The sequence below is a fragment of the Drosophila guanche genome, unplaced genomic scaffold (genome assembly GCF_900245975.1).
Source record: "Drosophila guanche unplaced genomic scaffold, DGUA_6, whole genome shotgun sequence".
In the NCBI taxonomy this organism is placed as follows: Eukaryota; Metazoa; Arthropoda; class Insecta; order Diptera; family Drosophilidae; genus Drosophila; species Drosophila guanche.
This window is the reverse complement of record NW_022995749.1, coordinates 2,460,398-2,478,389: the sequence shown is the minus strand read 5'-3', so window position 1 is coordinate 2,478,389 and position 17,992 is coordinate 2,460,398. Positions and strand designations below refer to the sequence as shown.

At 44.8% G+C, this 17,992-nt stretch overlaps 5 protein-coding genes across 26 annotated transcripts in view; 1 reads left to right on the top strand and 4 right to left on the bottom strand.

The window, feature by feature from the left end:
- Positions 1 to 242: 242 nt before the first annotated feature.
- On the bottom strand, positions 243 to 6,361 carry LOC117584998 (gamma-aminobutyric acid type B receptor subunit 2). Of its 8 annotated transcripts, none has more exons than XM_034274233.1 (13): positions 5,599 to 6,361; positions 4,911 to 5,187; positions 4,359 to 4,840; positions 4,120 to 4,300; positions 3,843 to 4,061; positions 3,486 to 3,781; positions 3,062 to 3,425; positions 2,891 to 3,001; positions 2,593 to 2,829; positions 1,814 to 2,156; positions 1,646 to 1,751; positions 1,090 to 1,589; positions 243 to 1,037 (listed from the first exon to the last, which is right to left on the bottom strand). In XM_034274233.1, the coding sequence occupies exons 2-13, from the start codon at positions 5,154 to 5,156 to the stop codon at positions 427 to 429; spliced, it is 3,696 nt and encodes a 1,231-aa protein (XP_034130124.1). In that variant the 5' UTR covers positions 5,157 to 5,187; positions 5,599 to 6,361; the 3' UTR covers positions 243 to 426. The 8 variants fall into 8 exon arrangements, with proteins under 8 accessions (XP_034130124.1, XP_034130125.1, XP_034130126.1 ...); XM_034274234.1 differs by having other exon boundaries at positions 4,911 to 5,183; XM_034274235.1 differs by having other exon boundaries at positions 4,911 to 5,170.
- On the top strand, positions 5,965 to 7,326 carry LOC117585000 (cyclin-dependent kinase 20). The gene is made up of 5 exons (XM_034274238.1): positions 5,965 to 6,214; positions 6,270 to 6,654; positions 6,706 to 6,856; positions 6,921 to 7,044; positions 7,108 to 7,326. The coding sequence occupies exons 1-5, from the start codon at positions 6,014 to 6,016 to the stop codon at positions 7,132 to 7,134; spliced, it is 888 nt and encodes a 295-aa protein (XP_034130129.1). The 5' UTR covers positions 5,965 to 6,013; the 3' UTR covers positions 7,135 to 7,326.
- LOC117585002 (DNA-directed RNA polymerase I subunit RPA12) lies at positions 7,067 to 7,695 on the bottom strand. Its single transcript, XM_034274239.1, has 3 exons — positions 7,536 to 7,695; positions 7,250 to 7,472; positions 7,067 to 7,190 (listed from the first exon to the last, which is right to left on the bottom strand). The coding sequence occupies exons 1-3, from the start codon at positions 7,651 to 7,653 to the stop codon at positions 7,166 to 7,168; spliced, it is 366 nt and encodes a 121-aa protein (XP_034130130.1). The 5' UTR covers positions 7,654 to 7,695; the 3' UTR covers positions 7,067 to 7,165.
- Positions 7,696 to 8,873: 1,178 nt separating this feature from the next.
- On the bottom strand, positions 8,874 to 13,004 carry LOC117584999 (torso-like protein). Of its 2 annotated transcripts, none has more exons than XM_034274237.1 (3): positions 12,238 to 12,364; positions 10,015 to 10,270; positions 8,874 to 9,947 (listed from the first exon to the last, which is right to left on the bottom strand). In XM_034274237.1, exons 2-3 carry the CDS (start codon positions 10,234 to 10,236, stop codon positions 9,096 to 9,098), a joined length of 1,074 nt encoding a protein of 357 aa, XP_034130128.1. In that variant the 5' UTR covers positions 10,237 to 10,270; positions 12,238 to 12,364; the 3' UTR covers positions 8,874 to 9,095. The 2 variants fall into 2 exon arrangements, with proteins under 2 accessions (XP_034130128.1, XP_034130127.1); XM_034274236.1 differs by lacking the exon at positions 12,238 to 12,364 and adding an exon at positions 12,854 to 13,004 and having other exon boundaries at positions 8,877 to 9,947.
- A 1,518-nt stretch (positions 13,005 to 14,522) lies between these two features.
- Positions 14,523 to 17,992, bottom strand: part of LOC117585388 (peripheral plasma membrane protein CASK) — a 34,818-nt gene continuing 31,348 nt past the window's right edge. For 8 of the 14 annotated variants that reach the window (XM_034274837.1, XM_034274840.1, XM_034274838.1 and 5 more), the window contains one exon: positions 14,523 to 17,943. In XM_034274837.1, coding sequence (XP_034130728.1) covers positions 17,764 to 17,943 — 180 coding nt within the window. In that variant the 3' untranslated portion in view covers positions 14,523 to 17,763. The remainder of the gene's footprint in view (positions 17,944 to 17,992) is intronic. The other 6 variants (XM_034274841.1, XM_034274844.1, XM_034274849.1 and 3 more) reach the window with 1 other exon arrangement.

The window sequence follows — 17,992 nt, the reverse complement described above, 5'->3', positions numbered from 1 at the left end:
TATTTAAACGAGCAAGAAATTAATTCTCTAAACTCTTCAGAGACTCCGCCAATATTTAAAAAAAAACCAATCCGGTTCATTTGGTTCTGTGGAACCACCGACACGAACTATGTTATTGCGCCGCTAAGTGCGGCTGGGCCTAACAGCACAAACCTATACATTTCGGTGCTTCTACATGAGAAAATGTTAACATGTAAACAAGAGAACGCGCGCTTAGTCTGCTTGAATTTTAATGTTAATTTATTTCTCAACTATCTCATCAGTAATCATTGCTACTAGTTCACTAAAATGGTGTGTTCTGCTCCACGAATTTAAGTAGTAGATGCATAACGCGAAAATAAAGTTAATCTTTACAGTGTAATTGGATCTGGCAATAGAAGTTCTACCATCCACATTGTCCATAAAATGCTGCACTGCTGGTGGCTCTTACAAGTACTCGACGATATCGCATTTGATGGATATATTTGGACAGCTCTGACCCACCACGCTGCGTCCGCGGTAGTTGGGACTCTTCTCGGTGAGAAGTTTCCGGAATATAGGCAGTATGGCAGTCTCCCCCTCGAGCAGCTCCGTCTCGGAGCTGGCACCGTAGATGGAGCTCTCGTTCTTGGTGCGCTGCTTCCGTTGCTTGTCGGGCGCCACGTTTGGCGAGCTGTGATGATGGGCAGCATGCTGGATATTGGAGTTGCGGCTGATCTTCCTCGTCTGAATGCACGGCTGGCTGCTGGGCGGAGGATCGCGCTCCCGCTCGCTGTCCGTTTCGCTCTGGCAGACGGTGCCCTTTTGCGGCTTGGGTCGATGCTTGTTCCGATTCTTCTCCGAAACGGATCGCTGGATGGGCGAAGTGGTGTTCGGATCGTACGTCATCACGTGGCCATGGTGCTCCGTGCAGCGCTGGGGACTGGCATACCGTGGCGACTGGCGCTGCTTGGCGTGGGAGAGCGTGTGTGTGTCCCAGAGATCGCTCTGCGAGACCACAAAGTTGGACTTCAACGCCGCGCCCATGCTGGTCCGACGATTGTCCGAGGCAGTTGGAGCTGTGAATAAATGATTGTCAGTCGCTTGGTTCTACTCTGTGGAGCTACTTACTCTTGACAACTCCCGGCGTGCTGGGCTTGCTGTGCGGACAAACGTTGCTCAGCTCCGACTGTGAGGTGGAAATGTTCGTCGAGGAGTTCCGATGCGAGCTGCTGTACTTCGGCCTGGCCGTGGGTGTCTGACTGCCGCTGTCGTAGTGCCTGGAGGCCGTCGACTGCCGCCGTTCCCGCATGTTGGAGCACTCGCCAGTGCTGCGCTTGCCTACGGTGCTGGTTATGCTGCCGATGTTGTCGTCTGTCTGGGCCGAGACCGAGTTCCGTTTCTCCAAGTGGCGGTGATGCTGCTGCTGGTGTTGTTGCTGTTGGTGTTGCTGCTGCTGATGCTGCTGTTGTTGGAGCTGCATCTGCTGCTGCTGCTGCTGTTGCTGCATTTGTTGGTGCTGCTGCAGATGCTGCTGGAGCTGCTGCTGGATGGGCTGCATCATGGTGGGTGCCGGCATGGCTACCGGCGCATGCGAGTGATGCTCCACAATGGATTGTTTCTTCTTTTTGCTGTTTCAATTTAATTTCTTATAATTTGAAGATCTTAATTAAGCTGCTCTACTTACGGTGGAAGCGTTGGTGCCAGCATCGTGGACTGCACCGAAACGAATGAGTTGTCCATCTCCACGTGGGTCGAGGTCACGCTATCCACGGACGTCAGCTCGGTAACTTCTATTGCAGGGAGTGCGCAATGCATGAATGTATCTAGATGGCATCCCACACAAGACACTCACCTGTGGTGCTGGGCATCTCTCGTCGCACTGGCGGAGCAGACAGCCTGGCAATGTCTTCGGTAAGTATGGGCTCCAGCTCACTGCCAGCATTTGCGCTGCCCGCGCAGGTCACGCCATCAATCCACTTGCGGGCTTCGGGTCCCAGCTTACGAATCAGAGCCTGCAGTTCGTTCTCCTTTTCCATTAGGGCTTTGCGGAAGCGGCAATTGGTATTCTTGACATCCCGCAAACGCTGCTCCAGCTCACAGACCGAGGAGTCACGACGGTTCTTGGACATGGGCCGCAGTGTGGCACGCACTCGCTTGTCCACCACGCCTTGGGGATTGCGTTTGAGTTCGACCAGCTGCAAGACGATTCGCATGGATATTAGTCGCAATGGAAAGAGTAAATGTGGTGCAGATACATCAAGGAAAGACTCTACAGCTCTACAGAATGTTACATAAAGATGGAGGATGGATAGAGCAGAAAGGCGCCCCCACTGCTGTTGTGGATGGGTGATGTGGTTTATAGAAAAGCTAAAGTTCATAGTTAGTCTGTAGTGTTATATAGCAATTAAAGATCAGTTTTAGAATTTAGATTAAATGTTGTTTTTCTTGTCTATGTATGATAGCTAAACGACAGAGCAGATCCATGGCTGTCTGATCTGGCTGAATGTCCAAAGGCATTCAACCTGTTCAGACTGTCTTCGGTGTCTCTGCAAACAACATTCATATCGCATATCAAGATTGCACGAGTGTATATCATCTATAACAGCTACAAAAACTACAAAACTTCCTTACTACCAGTCTTACTTTCGGTACGAACACCAAACACAAAGTGGCTGTCGTACAAAAGATTATAAAAAACGAGAGTAAGACAAAAACTAGATCCTTGCGGTCCGATAGCACCAGGGATATGGCAGCTCCAGCCAGGCAGGTGATGAACACATTATAGACCGAGAAGCCAATATGCTTGGAATCATTGAGAGCCGGTATTGAAACGTGTCGCGTTTCCCAAGCCAGGAACGCTCCAAAGACCTGACAACAAGAAAAGGTTTCATTTAAGATCAATTATTACTTGTAGGTTTTGTCTACCCACCAGAAGAAGGCCTTTATAGGCGTAAATAATGCTAACAAATATGGTCATGTGCTCCGACTGGCAATATTCGTTTTCGGGTATGACCAAAACATCATCAATGTTCTCGTGGTGCTGCGTAAAAGAAAGATCTCGAATATCATTGCGAAATGAATATTGCTGGGTGGCTCTTACCAAAGGTTCCAGCTGTTTGGTCTCTCTGTAAAATGGATCCGCAATCTGCCAGGTTGTGATAATGGCAATATCGATGAACAACAGCACGCCCACGACCATAAATAACTGATAGTCCTTGATCACTTTTTTGTTCAGCTTCAGGTCAGTGAAGATTGAATGAACACGCCAGGTCTTGGAGAACATTGCCCCGAAGCTCAGGCTGAAGCCAGCCATCAAGATCCATGCGCGGGCCGTGCAAATGTAGGGGAAGGCAGCCACACTGCTCAAGGTGGTGTCGAGACCCAGGAATATGATGCTCAGATAGGTCAACATGCAGCCCACTATGATCAGATTATTCAGGTGCGGACTGGACATTTTGATGTAGCTGCAAAAGGAGACAACATTTCTGGATAAACCCTAAAAAGTAAAGTCAGGAATACCTTACCGCTGGTTGCGATACTTGATGTTAAAGGCCAGGAAGACGGTTGCAATGATCACACCGATGACGGAGGCACTGGCCGATACAATGTATATGGTGGGATTCACCTGGCTGTGCTCAATGTAGATCAGCGTGCGATCCTTTGGCGGTGTCTTGCCCACCCAGCGCACTGGCTTGCCCAGACTCATGTCCAGATGCGACTTTTGCGAATGATATTCCCCGATCTTCTCCATTTGACCCAACTGGAATTGATTGATCAGAATGTTGGCCTTGCGCTCGTTGTTGTAGAATCGTACAGGACCCTAGAGGATAACGGAAATAAATACAAAAGGTGAAGGGACATATAAATGAAGATGGACAAACCGTAACACCCTCGAAGGAGGTATTGCGCAAGGCCTCTAGGAAGACGTCCTCCCAGTCCTGGACGCGATAATCGAAATGTGTCAATATGTCCTCGCGCTTCTCTGCCACATACTGTATGGCCAGAGCAGCTGCCCAGATGCCATCATAGGTGTAGCCATGGAAGCGAGAGTATTCCGTGCCGCGCAGTCTGTCGTATTCCACCAAGTACTCATCCGCTGTCTGTAATGAAATTTAAATATAATTAATATCAAATGGGGCATTGGCTTTCCCCACTTACAATTCCTGCCACAGTGATGTCACCGCTGGTGGACAACGGCAAAAGATCCACCAGAATGGCTCCCTCCAAGGCAGTGGCGATCTCTTCCACGCTGCATTCGCTGTCTTGGGTAACATTCCACCAATCGGTTGAGTAAGTTGCCATTATCAGCCACTGGTAGGCACGCCCATACATTTCCAATCTGCAAGACAAATATTGAATCATCTATTCACTCCCAATCCCATGGGACTAGCACTCACTTGTAGGCCTCGCAGAAGGCCTTGCGGGCAAAGTGCTCATTGAAGTTGCCCAGAATGATGCGCACATCCTTCTCGCGTAGCTTTTTCAGCGACTCGGCCACATCGTTGACAAAGCTCTGAGTCTCCACAACCTCCACCTCCATGGAGTCCAGATCGGCCACCATGTGATTGTGGGGCAGTGAGTAGCGCGGCTCGTTCTGGTACACAGTGCCCACCCGCGTCCAGTTGAACTCCTTGAGGAGCGCCAGGCGAGGCGCATTGAAGGCATTCTCCGAGGGCACCACGCGGAAGAAGTTTGGGAAGGCGTCCTTGGTGAACATGGGATGGGTGTCCGCGTAGCTCAGCTGCGTCAGGTGCCAGTGCTTGCTGGCCTTGGCTATGGGATCGGTCACATGGGTGCAGGCGGCACCGAAGAGCATCACCTTGTTTGGCCCAGAGTGCATCATGTCGAAGAAGGATTTCACACCCACCGCCGCATTGCACTTCAAGAGGAAATTCCACACTGAATTGAGTACACATTCTGACATACTGAGGGCATCACTCGTAGCTTACCTGCGTGTCATTCCACCACATATGCAGCCTGTAGTTGGCCAAGATCTTGCCATGCTCATTGACATGGCCCAGCGCCAGCTTCACGCTGGGCATGACCCCGCGTCCAGTGTACGAGTTCTCCACGCCATCGCCGTAGGGGAAGAATCCCGCGATATACACATCCGATCGCTTCGCAGTTCTGCTCCAAGTCCCGCCAAGACATAGCAGGAGCACGGCCACGAATGGGAGCCAGCTGGTCGGTAACATGTTGAGCGCGTGGGCTGTAAAACGTTTCTGGCTATTATAAATAGTGTAGAAGGACATGAACTTGGGGCCACTAATCGGTGTTGGTTGGGTATCGAGTCGTACCGCATCGGCTGGTATCCAGGTGAGCCAAGGTGAGACTCCTCCCACTGGGTGTGTTCGTGTATACACAAATGCTTATGGATGTATGGATGGAGTGCGCGGGTATGTGTCGTGGTCGTGGCATGGACAGGCGAGGCGAGTCGGGGCAAGGCTAAGGCCAGTTGCAGTTCCACTTAAATTGCCTTAAATTGCAGCAGCAAGGCTGCACAGTTTAGCAATTAGAAGGTAATTTGCAGTTCCTTCCACCAGCACATTTGCATTATTTAGTGGCCTTCTCCAAGGTGTTCTGCTTCCTGCTTAAGTATTTCCGAGCACTTATCACCAATGGTTTTTCCTTACCCACCTAGCCGTGCGTTGGTTATCCTTTGGTTCACAAATCTATCACGGCTGCAGGCATATTCCTAATTTATTTGTAATTGAACTTTTCTGCTTATGCGAGTTGCGAGGGTCCGAAAAATTATGTATCCCCCCAACTTGACACTTGGCTGACAGGACCAAAGTGGAGGCGGAAGTGCGCATGTCCCGACACGAGCTATGACAGCTCTGCCTTGGCCTAGGGCCCCGGAGCACAATTCAACCCCCAAGCCCCCCAAGCCAAGGTATCGTGGTAAACAATCGGGCAACAGGTGGATCCGCCAGCAGCGCAGCTGTTCACCATTCACCATTTGTTGTGACCGTTACCATGGACTACACGAATGGTAACAGGAAAACGAGGCACTCAATTACCAAATTGAAAATTGTCAGTACAGACACTGACAATGGAGGACTATGCGCCGAGTCGCTATAAAATGCTCGAGAAAATTGGCGAAGGTGTCCATGGCTGCGTGTTTAAGGCCATCGATTTACAGCGCAACAAGGAGGTGGCCATCAAGAAGGTGGCTCTGAAGAACAAATTCGGCAACATTTCCCTCAACACACTGCGAGAGATCAAGACACTGCAACTGTGCAAGTCGGAATTTGTGAGTAAACCTTCAAAATTAAGGGCTCATTCATGCTGCAACTACTTGATCATAGATCCTGGAGATTGTCGAGATATATCCTGATCTGACTGGACTGTCGCTGGTGTTGGAGTATCATCCCGACACCCTGTACAGTCGCCTGAAGAGCGAAGTGAATCCCCTTAGCCGCCAGCAGGTGCGCAAGTTCGCGCATCAAATGTTTAAGGGCATTGCCTACCTCCACAATGCGGGAATTATGCACAGAGACATCAAGCCAGCCAATTTGCTCATCAGCGAGAAGGATATGCTGAAGATCGCCGACTTTGGGCTGGCTCGTCTCTACTTTCCGGAGGAGGAGTCGCGGGTGTATTCACCTCAAGTGTCGACGCGTTGGTATCGTGCTCCGGAAATACTCTGGGGCAGTCAGAAGTACAGCACTGGCGTGGACATGTGGGCAGCAGGTAAGCGCTTGTATTAGTTGCTTAACAAGTTCTAATAGTTTGCTATTTTAGGCTGCGTGGTGGCGGAGATGTTGCGCGGTGTGCCCCTCTTTGCTGGCACAACAGACATCGAACAGTTGGCCATCATAATTCGTACTTTGGGAAGTCCTCGCCTGAACCAGTGGCCCGAGTTGACTTCGTTGCCGGACTACAGCAAGATACGGTGAGTGGTGCGCAGCTGTTTAAATATTGTGTTAATCCTGCAGTTGTCGTTGCTTGTTGGTTAGATTTCCCAACTCCGTGGGCATACACTGGGACAACCTATTCCCGAGCTGCACGCACGCAGTGGAGATTAGTCTGGTCTCCAATTTGGTCGTTTACAATCCCAAGAACCGCCTTAGCGCCACCGAGGTACGTAGGCAACACCACTGCATGAGTTTCACACTTAACAAACGCGTATTCCTATATTTGCAGGCTGTGGAACATAATTATTTCCACTAGTTACAAGGCTATGTACAAATATTGTTAGCATCTAAGAATTTTCAGATTCTTTGTATCTGCAAGATAAAATAATTAATTAGCTATGGAACAACATGAACATGAAGACAACACTTACTTGCACTTCAGACAGGTGAAGAACACTGTCTGCCCCTCGTCCGCCGATCGCAGCTGTAGGGTGGCGTACGACATCTTGTCGTGGCCGCACTTGGGACATTTACGCTCCACAACGGGCCCATCAGCCTCCGAGGACTCGGACTCGCGCTTCGTTCTGTTGAACGCCTTGCTGGGATCGTAGGTGTTGAAATGTATGCTGTACTCCGTCTTTTCGCCGCTATAAACTGTAAAAGAAGCAGCCGCCATGTCAAGGAGCACTTGGAAATTCTTGAAAATGTGAGACTCACCCTCGGGCAGAAACTCTTCCTTGCAGTTGTGACATATGACGTTTCCCTTAACCTGCAATGGAGGCAATATGGAGCCACAGGACGGACAAAAACCGGGCACGCTGTTGAAAGTTTCCATTTGTTCCAAAAAAAGTCAACAAAATCGTCAAATCAAAACAAATGCACGTGCTATATTATCGCTCAAATATACCGTGAGGGCCTAGTAAATACCACTGCATCTTCAAAATATACCGTAAATATACCGTAGTCTTAAATCAGATTCCTCGATTTTGATGTTCTATTTGATATTACTAGCTTGCAAAGACTTTCACCACTGAAACAATAATTTGAACCGTTTGAAGAATCAATTTTGCTTATTATAAATACTCTTTTTTATTGGATTGTATACCTATGACCTTACATTTTACAAATTTGTATTTGCATTTTTCATTCAAATCACCCCCTCTGGATGCACGGGAGCTTTGTATTCAGTATGTAAATGTATGTAACATGTAGAAACACATGTATGTGAACTGATATCATTGAAAAATATTTAAAAATAGCGCGCAATAAAGGAGTGAAAGAAATTATAGTTTTTCTGAAAATTGCACAAAGGAAACATAAGTAACATGAAGTAAGTGTTCCAAGGAAATCCTCTCCTGTGTCTAAACGGTCAGGGAAATCCTCTCCTGTGTCACATGTGATACTCTCTCCTCTCTCTCCTCATTTTTGCGGTTCGATATCGAGCACAGAAATCCCACAGAAATATACCAAAAAAATATACGTGCACACTCACAAATACAAGCCTTATTCCTCGACTTTGATCTTCTATTTGATATTACTAAATAGTTAGGTCTTTCAGCGCTAAACTTCTAATTTTGTACGATTAACGTATCGATTGTCTGTAAGCTGCAATTCTTATTGGATTCAGAAAATTCCCAATTGTAGCAAATTTTTACGTTTAAGAAACAAACCCATTCAAATATATTGGTAGTACTGTGCGATAGTCTCGCCACTGTTCATTTGCACTATTTCCGAAAGTAAGGCGGCAGAGTTCAAATTTGAGGTTCAGAACCAGAAAATGTTTTTTCCGTTTCATTAAATATTAATTTTTCTTGAAATTGTTTTATTTATGTTTTTTTTTTTTATTTATTAATATTTATAATAATTCTTATACCTATTTGTAATATATAAAAATTTCACAAAACTATTTTCTTTTATCCATCTGGAGGGTTAAGACCATTTTTTGGCTTTTTCTTTTATCGTTTTCAGTTGATTTTCTTTTGGGTATTTCGAATAAAATATGTAATTATTTTATTAAAGTCGAGGATTGGCATATTTTGACTTTGATCAATGCTATTATTGTGTTAATAATATTATTATTATAGGAAATCTATGAGACAGCATTTCTGCTATGGTGAAAACTAGTCTACTAAAATGCAAAATCAATTGTTCTTTTGATTAATTAAACTACCTAAAAACTATCACAGGCAGAACAGTAATTACGCGCTAGAGAACCTAACTACGCTCGCATCTAGGAACTTTTAAGCTGTAGCCCCCAATCCGATCCATGGACCTCCACTACCGGCTGGCATGATTCTGCGGCATATTGAGCTCCCATAGCTTCATGTTGTTGTCGAGGACTTCGTGGAACCAGCTCTCCTTCTTAGGATTCTCCCTAAAGACCACATTGAGCGACTTAAGGTCCAGCTGCAGGATGGCATCGTTGCCCAGCAGCGTGTCCAAGGATCGCAGCAGCGTGCTGTTGCCGTGCAGCTTCAGCAAAGTCACATACTTCACCACATAGTACTCGTATTGGAGTTTTCGGCGCGCCCAGCGCTCCACGGTGGCATTGGCACTGGCCGAACGGATCTGGCCCAGATGCTCGGCAAACCACGGGGCAAAGTAGTTGTAAAGATCGAGCTTGGAGAGCGCATTCAGACCCTTGCTCCTGATGCGCTCCTTGATCATTTTAAAGTTCTTGCGACTGTAGACAAACACCTGATACAGCGAGTTCCCTGTGGTGTACGAGTTGACGTAGTGTGTGCCGACAGACTCTATGAAGCGCACTGCAGAAGTGAGATTTCCAATCTCCAGCTGATCCATGCGCGCCTTTACCTCCGGCTCAAGCTGCTGGTCGATCGGGATGTCGGCGTTCAGCTTGCCCGTCTCCCGGAATCGCACAACCCGAACCAGCACGTACGAGTAGTCGCCCTGGATGAAGGAGGTGTTGATGCCCAGCTTCTTGGCCGCATTGTCGGGAAACCAGCCACCCGTGAAGGCCTCCCAGGGCTTGTCCATTCGCTCGACGGTGAAGTCACGGAAGTAGGCCTGAAACAGCTGGCGACGATTATCGCAAAACTCCATATGGAAGTCGCCATGGAAGATGCCGGGCGTGGTGTCCTCATGGCTCTCCGCCAGGCCGCTCAAGTTCTGGTAAGAGAAACGAGGAATATTAGAGGGCTGCCATGGAGAAGAGTAGAGAATGGATTGGGCTCACCCTGTAGATATTTTTTGTTGGCTCCTTGAATATCCAACGCTCCGTTTCGACATTGTCATTCATGGGAATCACCCGCATCGATATGCTCAGGTAGCCATAGCGCAGAAATATGTTGATGGCTTTGCCAATGCGCAGCTGGGACTCGCGACTGCCGACGGCGGCGAGGAGCGCCAGTGCCACCAGCCAGAACAGGCCCAGCCGCCCAGATGGGCTCGGGCTCATCGCTCAGCGGTGGGCTACTCAGCATGCAAGGGACCTGCAATGGGAAGCGGATGTTATGAATGTTAGCAGGGGGCTACCTATAACTATAATTATATGTCTACGCTTAGTCAAGAGTATTTGCTTTTCCACTCTATAAGCGGGCGATAATTTATGCGAGCTCTAATTGACCATGAACCTTCAGTAGCGCTGAACTTGAACCGCAACGTTGAGTTGAGTGTTGAGTTGAGTTGAGGCCACCTGAACCTGACGTCGACACAGCGATGATCTCGGATCGCGTTGAGCTCTGACCACCTTAAGTGACTGCAATTAGCCGCAGGTTGTGTTGTGTTGTGGCTTTGGCTTTGGCCATAAAGCAACGCTACAAAGTAAAGCGATCAAAATTGGTTCGGAGGCAGCATATCATATCGTTGGCCGTTTTGAACATGCAAATGATTTCCTAAACATTTTGCATGGCCCGCAAGACGAGACGTTATGTATAGCGGCCATAGCCGTTTTTATTTCTCCTTTTTGGGCGCACTAGTTTAAACCGGTTTGCCATTCGCCTGATTATGGCCGGAGAGGAAGCCACAGCCAAAGTCCAGCCAAATTGGCCCAGGCCAAGCCATAAATTCTAACAATATTGCAGCTTTTCCAACTCGAGACGGCTTTCAATGGAATCGAAGCCCGTTATCAGAAGCAGAAGCAGAAGCAGTAGAAGCAGAAGCAGAAGCTGCAGCGACGTGTTTGACTGGTTAAAACACACAAAGGTTAGCCGGGTGTTAGCCATACATACCCATGAGTCACACCTGCCCCCTGCCCCTCTGCCACTCTGTTGCTTTCAACCAAATCGCTGAAGCGCAACTTAAGCCAAGCGACAGTAGACACACTGCCACTAGAAAAAACTACAAAATAAAAAGCAAAGCCACATAATGACACTCAAATTGTTAACAATTGAAGTGAACCATAAAATGTAGGCGACACTAAAGTTGTCGACTAACAATAACTTTGGCAGTGGTAAAAACAACATCAGGAAGGGTGACCTGACAATAACCAGCAGCAGTTGGGCAATGCCACAAAAGGAAGAAACGACCTGTGAACATTTTGCTTCCTATTCTATTTGCAGGAAATACTTCTAATATATGTAAAAACTATGCCTTAATCAGTATATTTAGAAGGTTATTATCGGACACACTTGACATCGATGAACCAAAAAGATTGCAAAAATGTGTGAAATTCATTTGTCTCAATGAAACTCAAAAGCCAACCAAACTCATTTGAAGCCAGTTTGTGCTGGTCAAATTCTAATAATCATTAGATTCACATAAGCAGCTTGGCTCCATTCGAAGTGAATGGCTGGGGTCTGCTGACAATTTTCCGGCGCACTACTCCCATTGAGAGTCGTCTCAGGCTCTTTGGCTAGTTACCAAACTTAAGCTCTGGCAAAGACAGAAGCGGCAAGAGTGGCATATGTTTATGATATAATGATTGGTGGTGTAGTGTTTACAATAGCGGACGCATAACCTTGTGCAAAATACCTAAAAGCCGCGAAACGGACCCAAACACACACACACACACACTAGAGACAGTGGGGATTGAGATGAATCAAAAATTCAATACGCGCACTCGGACTCCACTTCGTTTCAATCACTCCCTCCCCCATCCGCTAAGCACAAGTTGAACTCGTCCAACTGTGACTTTCTGACGTTTTCTTGCCAGAGTCTCATGTCTCATGTCTCTCAGTCTCCTCAGTTCAGTCAATTGGAGATTCTTTATGCGCATTTTATGCGCTCTTTTGTGGTCTCTGGTGTGGTGTGGTCTGGTCTGGTCTGGGACGAAGGGCACACACCACACACATCACACACTTGGGGCTTAAGGTCTGCAGTTTATAACTATGGTATATAATTTTATGCTTGCTCCGTATGCGCTGTGTGTGCTGTTTCCTTGAGCAGAGGCGGTGTTAAACAAAAGTTGTCTGACTGCGAACTGTTTCTGTTTTGTGTTGCTGTTTGTTATTTACTTTACCTGCACGAGAACTCGAACTGGAATTGACGTAACCATCAACCCAGAAGCCGCTTTTTGGCTTTAGTATTCAGAGAAGCTTTACTTAGCGTATTCAGAGAATGACTGGGGAGAGGGAGAGGGAGAGAGAGATCAGAGACTTAGACTGAGACTTGGCCGATTGAGATTGGGTGGGTCCGGAGAGTTGTTTGGCAGTGGCTTGCCTTATCGCCTGGCTGCTCGTAACTGACAAGCCAGCAGGGGCCATTGCACACAGCAGCGCCATACGAGCAGAGTATCATTTAATTATATTTTGTTGATGGAGCGGGCTAAAGGTCGCCGATGGCAGCGATGACAGGCTATGAGCTGCTACGCATGGCGCCTTCAAGTGATAAGCATCCCATCCCATGCCATCCCATCCGACTGGAGTGGACTAGACGATCCAAAAATAGTTCCACCAGCCTCCAGACTATTTCAGAATTTACCGATCGGTATTGGGTTTCAGTCACACACACTTCGAGTTTCGAGTACACTACACTAAACTCAAATTCCACTGGCCAGAGGTACATTTGGTATACACACAAGACTGAAGAAACGTGCCTCAATTGCAATTAAAAAGCCGGAATCCGAAAGCACTTACACTTTAAACACGAGCAGTTGGGAACGGTACGGTACGGTGGAACGGGATCGGATCGTGGGCATAACTTCCACCACCGCGCAGACTCGAAGAAAAATTTAAAATAAAACCAGTCCCACAGTACCAAGATCGGGGCGGGCGGAAAGGCCGTTCAAATACGCCCGCTTCAAAATGTTGCTCGGCAGCATGTAGCTGGAGATCGTTTTGCCTCAAACATGTTGGCAAAACATTTTGTTTATATGATTTTTTAAGTTTGTTGTTACAATGTATTGCAATGGATCGCACTAAAATAGTTTATTTTTGTCAATATCGTCTATCGGAAGAATTTTCACACTTCGACTCAGTTTTGCGTTACAGTTATGAGCTGCAGATGTTGCTGACAAAGCCGGACTTATGCGGTTAAGGCTACATGTTGCCAAGAAGCACAGTGGGTCACGCCCGAAAAACAATACATTAATTCTAAGAGTTAAGATCACTATTTTACATTTAAATTGAGGCTAAAATTAATACTTACCAAAAGAAAAACAAAATTAATGAAAGTTATCTAAAAACAAAACAAAAATCCTATTATTTTGATGAAATTCTAATGATAGTTAGAGGCAGTTGCAGTTCAATGACTTGGGGGCAGAATCGATGATGGAGCAGCAGATGGCCAGTCGAATGCTGATGGAAATACTTTGACACAAATATCTACAGCCGTCATCGGTTGGGGGTTCGAGGAACGACAGACTGACAGCTTTTCCGCTTATTAGTGTTTCCTGGCACGTTGTTCGACCGTACCGGCCCTCCGGCATACCAAGTACCCCAAACGATGGGGACGCTGTCAGAGCCTGGGAGGGGCGCAACAAATTGAAATGATTGCAGTTTGCAGAGCGAGGGGCTTGCGCAAGACTTCAATAGAATCGTGGAACAACTGTTGTAATCAAAAACTTTTGGGGACTGTCTCTGTCGCCTCTCTCAGGCCCCAACTGAATGGTCAACATACATAGTAAAACAAAAATAAAGATACCAAAAGCTAGAGCCAGAGGAAAAAAAAACGAAAGTATCAGATTCGCATTACCTTGAAAACATGCAAACAAATTTGGGTCAAGCCGACAGCTTAGTGGGTATCAGACTCAGAGTTGGCAACGTTTGATGTTTCTTTCTTGTATTTCAATTAGAAGCTTCAGATCTCGCTCGGGTCGGTGTAAGTGTAGCCATGGCTGCAGGGCATCCGCTTGTCACATTTGCCTTGGGGGGTGAACACTCTGGTCTGTCCATTGACCATTTCTACGAATTTCGCTGCTGGCTTTCGAAGAACTGGAAAGGTTATCTCTCTGATTTCTGATTTATATTATTGTTCTGTATGGGGGCTTATGCTTGAGTGGAGTGGGGAGGAAATGGCCCGAAAATCATTGCAAAAATTGACTGAAATTGTATCTCTCATATATTTCTCATTTTCATATATAGAGGTTCTTTTTATTAATTTCTTTTTCTGTGTTTGGGATTTCTTTGTCTTTGCGGCATGCATGATTCAAAACTTATGTATTTAAAATTCGGTATTTCAGTGTTTACTGGTTTTTGTTTTTCCATTTGTTTTTCTTTCATTTTTTGTTTTAATTCGCATTCCCATTTTCTTCTGATTTTGCTATTATTATTCCCATTTTAAACTATGTATATATTATGACATTTGTATCATTTACTTTAAATGATATTTTCTAACGTCTTTACCTATTAGCGTATCAATGGATCGATATCGATCCATCTATCCACTCATTACATTTCATTTCATTTATTATTTTAATAACAATTCACTCAATTTGCTCAAATCGTGTCAATCCTACACATATTGACTTTGGAGATCATAAGCATTATCAACTCGTCATCATCCTACCCTCATTATCTTTAGCTTCTTCATCATCGCTTCTACCACTTATCAAATTAGAGAAAAATTCTAATCCGTTTGGTTTGCTTCCTTTATCTCTTCCTACCTTTATCGCCATCTGGTTTTTGCTTTCCTTTGCTTTTTTTTATGTAATATCAACAATAAATTTTCGCTTAATCTTAGGGTGAAATTATTCTTAGTGTACAGCTACAATTTGCTCGCATCAGCTAAGAAAAAAACGGATCAGTTAAAAATAAGAAACGAATCCCTTCGAAATTCTAGCTCATTCTTGGAATGTGACTTCCCTCCTATTCCCATCCTAATCCTGATCATTCCACCTTGTTTTTATATCATAAAATATTCGATTTTTGATTTGAGCATTCTCCTTAGATCTTTCTTTTTTCTTTGTTTGTTTTCGGTGTTTTCTGGCACACCCTGCCTAGGTTGGGGGGAGAGCTGCAACATATACATACACTTCCGATTTCTGTTGTTCTTCACGAGTCCATCGTTTTGTTTTAGGCTTTTAGTTTTTAGGGTATAATACTTAGTTAATTTGGCCACTTGGCTGCATTTTTGGTTTTGTTGTGGGTAGGTAGTTAGTTCATCAGTTTCGGGTAGGTTTTTCATTGGGGTACTTCTATGATTTTCATTGCCTGCCTCTTGCCTGCTGCCCTGTCTGTCTCTCGCTCCGAACCAAAAATTCATAGCCCAGCGTTCAACAATAATTCTCTATGCAAAAATTGTTCAACCGTTTTGAAACCATAGAATTGTTCTGGTAATTCATTTATGTGTGCCTGTGTGTGTGGGGGAATTCGATGTGGGTTCTGTGGCTTGGCTCAAACTAAGCTCTGGCTTAAAAGGGAAAGTGAGGTGTTCTTTTCGGGGGGGTGGTAGGAATTACAAAGTCAAATGTGTGTTAGTCTAACATTAATCGTAAGTGGCTTTTGCTTGACCAAAAGATGTTTCGTTACATATAGAGTGTCGTAATTTATATTTCCCAGTTTTAATCAGTTTCTTCCTTTATTCTTTATTGTGATTGCATGTGCACTCCTTAGTGTGTTAAGTCTAAATTCAGCTTTTGTCCTGCTCCGGAGAAGCGCCTTCATTCATAACTGAGACAAGCTCAAGCATGGAGAAGCTATTGTGTCAAGCATCTATCTAGGAAGCAGGGAAATCTTCGGTGAGAGCAGGAGGAAAAAGCTAACGAGCGCGTGGTCTAAAGGAATGATTTTTAAACAAAGTTTGAGGCTACAAATCGGAATGCTAAAGTGATTTTTGTACTTGTAAAACATTTAGAAAAGATTTTTGTAGAAGCTGCTGCTGCTAGGGTGGTAACTTGGCTTGTGGGTAAACTGCAATTCATTTCGATTCGATTCGATTCGATTCGATTGGATTCGGTCTGCTCCAGTGTAAACTTCGATTGGGTTTGTTAAGGTTTTCGTTTTATTTGGCTGTGGGTTAAAAGGAAGCGCTCCGCTATATTCATCTTATTGAACTTGACTGATTTTCAATGTATCCAACCTGAGTTTTGAGTTGTTCGAAAAATATATATATGTGTATATGTGTTATGTATACACATACTTTCTGTACTAATCGTTTCTTTCATTCCATTCATTATTCATGTGTTCTCTATATATTTATACGTGTCCCGTCCCGCGCACTCTTGCACCAGTTCTCATTGGCCTCTAAATAGTTTAATTCTTATTTGATTTACTTCTTTGTTGTAATTGCTGTTAGTATGTGTTTGTTTTTGTGCTCACTCTATGTTTTTGTTGTTGTTGTTGTGTTGTTGTTGTTTGTTTGTTTAATGCTTTTCCTTTAATTGCTTTTGCTTGAATTAAACGCGCCTGCCTCTTATTTTTATTAACTCTTTTTATGTATGTTCATCTCTTGATTGCATTTTTAATCATTTCCCATTGAATTTATTTAAACGTCAACAATTTAGTTTTTTTTTTTTCTTGGTAATATTTTAGTGTTTGTTTTGTTGTTGTTGTGTGTTTCGTGTGTAAGTGATGTTATTATACGGGTCCTTTGTGTTAATGTTTATTGCATTTAAAAACGTACACTTTACGATTGGTTGTCCTTATTTGAGCTTCCATATGTAATTAGTGTGTTGTTTTTTTTTTTACTTGGGCTTGAAACACTTGAAATTGCTCTCATCATATTACTTTTAACATTTTCCTTCACTTCTTTCATTTATTTGTGTTGCTGTTATGTTTAATTATAATTAATTACGTAGTTTTTTCGCTATAATTTACTAACTCGTTTTCCGCTCGCCTCTCACAAGACATTTCTCGGATTTTCTATTTTTTTTTTTTTGTGTTTTTTATTTTTATTTTCGTGTGTGTTTGGAAATAATCTTCGATTGAAACAATTTAGAGTGTTTTAGTTGCGGTTTCTGATTCTGTTTCGGTTTGTGTTTCAGTTAACTTAGACACTAACAAGTGCAAGATTAACATAAGCGTTTAATGCTGTCTGACAGAAAATAAAACAATATAAATACGAGTACAAACAAAAACGGTAACACAAAACAATCATAAATATAATACATAATAAACATAATAATAATGGGCTGCCCAGACTGTTTGAGGGCAGCCCATCGGAATGGCAAATACGATGTAAAATTAATCACTTCAAATTGAACAAAGTAAAAGGCAAATACAGCTCGATTTACAATTAACATTTTGTCTTTACGTTGCGACCGCAGTACCCACAATACCCTCCTGTTCTCCTCTCCAAATATCCTCATACCAATGTATATCTCGGCGCCAAGCGCTTTCTGTCTTCACTGCAGTTGCCATTGCTGTTCCTGCTGCTGCTCCTATTGCTGATATTGCTGCTATTGCTGTTGCTGGTGTATGTTTGTGCCTTGGTAATACTTTAATGGTGTGTTTGCAGTGTGATGTTGTGTGGTGTATTGTTGTGTTGTAGCTGTGATGTAACTGTGGTGGTGCACTCAGTAGAGCGCCACATTGGAGGCCTGTGTATATGCATCCCACTCGCAATCGCAACCCTCGAGGCAATCGGGGCATTCCAGTTCACTGTCTTGTCAGTAGAGCCACGAGACTGGCACCCATTGTGGAGTGGTGTGCACTCGGTCGATGGCCGTTTCCAGCGCGGAAATCGTATCGCTAATGTCGTTGTTCACAATCGTCATATCAAAGAAATGGCCATACATTTGACGCAGCATTTCCGATTCCTTTGCCAGACGCTCCAGGCTCCCATCGTACTGTCGGCGGGTAGAAAAACAAAGGAAACCAATTAGCATAGAGGCCCTG

What these genes read in the sequence shown, in the direction of transcription:
- LOC117585002 (XM_034274239.1), bottom strand. Translation starts at nt 7,653, where the DNA reads ATGGAAACTTTCAACAGCGTGCCCGGTTTTTGTCCGTCCTGTGGCTCC. An exon ending in GGAAGAGTTTCTGCCCGAGG is followed by an intron (nt 7,473 to 7,535) that starts GTGAGTCTCACA and finishes CTTCTTTTACAG; the next exon opens with TTTATAGCGGCGAAAAGACG. An exon ending in TTCACCTGTCTGAAGTGCAA is followed by an intron (nt 7,191 to 7,249) that starts GTAAGTGTTGTC and finishes TTTATCTTGCAG; the next exon opens with ATACAAAGAATCTGAAAATT.
- LOC117585000 (XM_034274238.1), top strand. Translation starts at nt 6,014, where the DNA reads ATGGAGGACTATGCGCCGAGTCGCTATAAAATGCTCGAGAAAATTGGC. An exon ending in CGTGGACATGTGGGCAGCAG is followed by an intron (nt 6,655 to 6,705) that starts GTAAGCGCTTGT and finishes TTGCTATTTTAG; the next exon opens with GCTGCGTGGTGGCGGAGATG. An exon ending in ACCGCCTTAGCGCCACCGAG is followed by an intron (nt 7,045 to 7,107) that starts GTACGTAGGCAA and finishes CTATATTTGCAG; the next exon opens with GCTGTGGAACATAATTATTT.
- LOC117584999 (XM_034274236.1), bottom strand. Translation starts at nt 10,236, where the DNA reads ATGAGCCCGAGCCCATCTGGGCGGCTGGGCCTGTTCTGGCTGGTGGCA. An exon ending in CAACAAAAAATATCTACAGG is followed by an intron (nt 9,948 to 10,014) that starts GTGAGCCCAATC and finishes TTCTCTTACCAG; the next exon opens with AACTTGAGCGGCCTGGCGGA.
- LOC117584998 (XM_034274227.1), bottom strand. Translation starts at nt 5,379, where the DNA reads ATGCCACGACCACGACACATACCCGCGCACTCCATCCATACATCCATA. An exon ending in ATCAAGTATCGCAACCAGCG is followed by an intron (nt 3,426 to 3,485) that starts GTAAGGTATTCC and finishes CTCCTTTTGCAG; the next exon opens with CTACATCAAAATGTCCAGTC. An exon ending in CCAAACAGCTGGAACCTTTG is followed by an intron (nt 3,002 to 3,061) that starts GTAAGAGCCACC and finishes TCTTTTACGCAG; the next exon opens with CACCACGAGAACATTGATGA.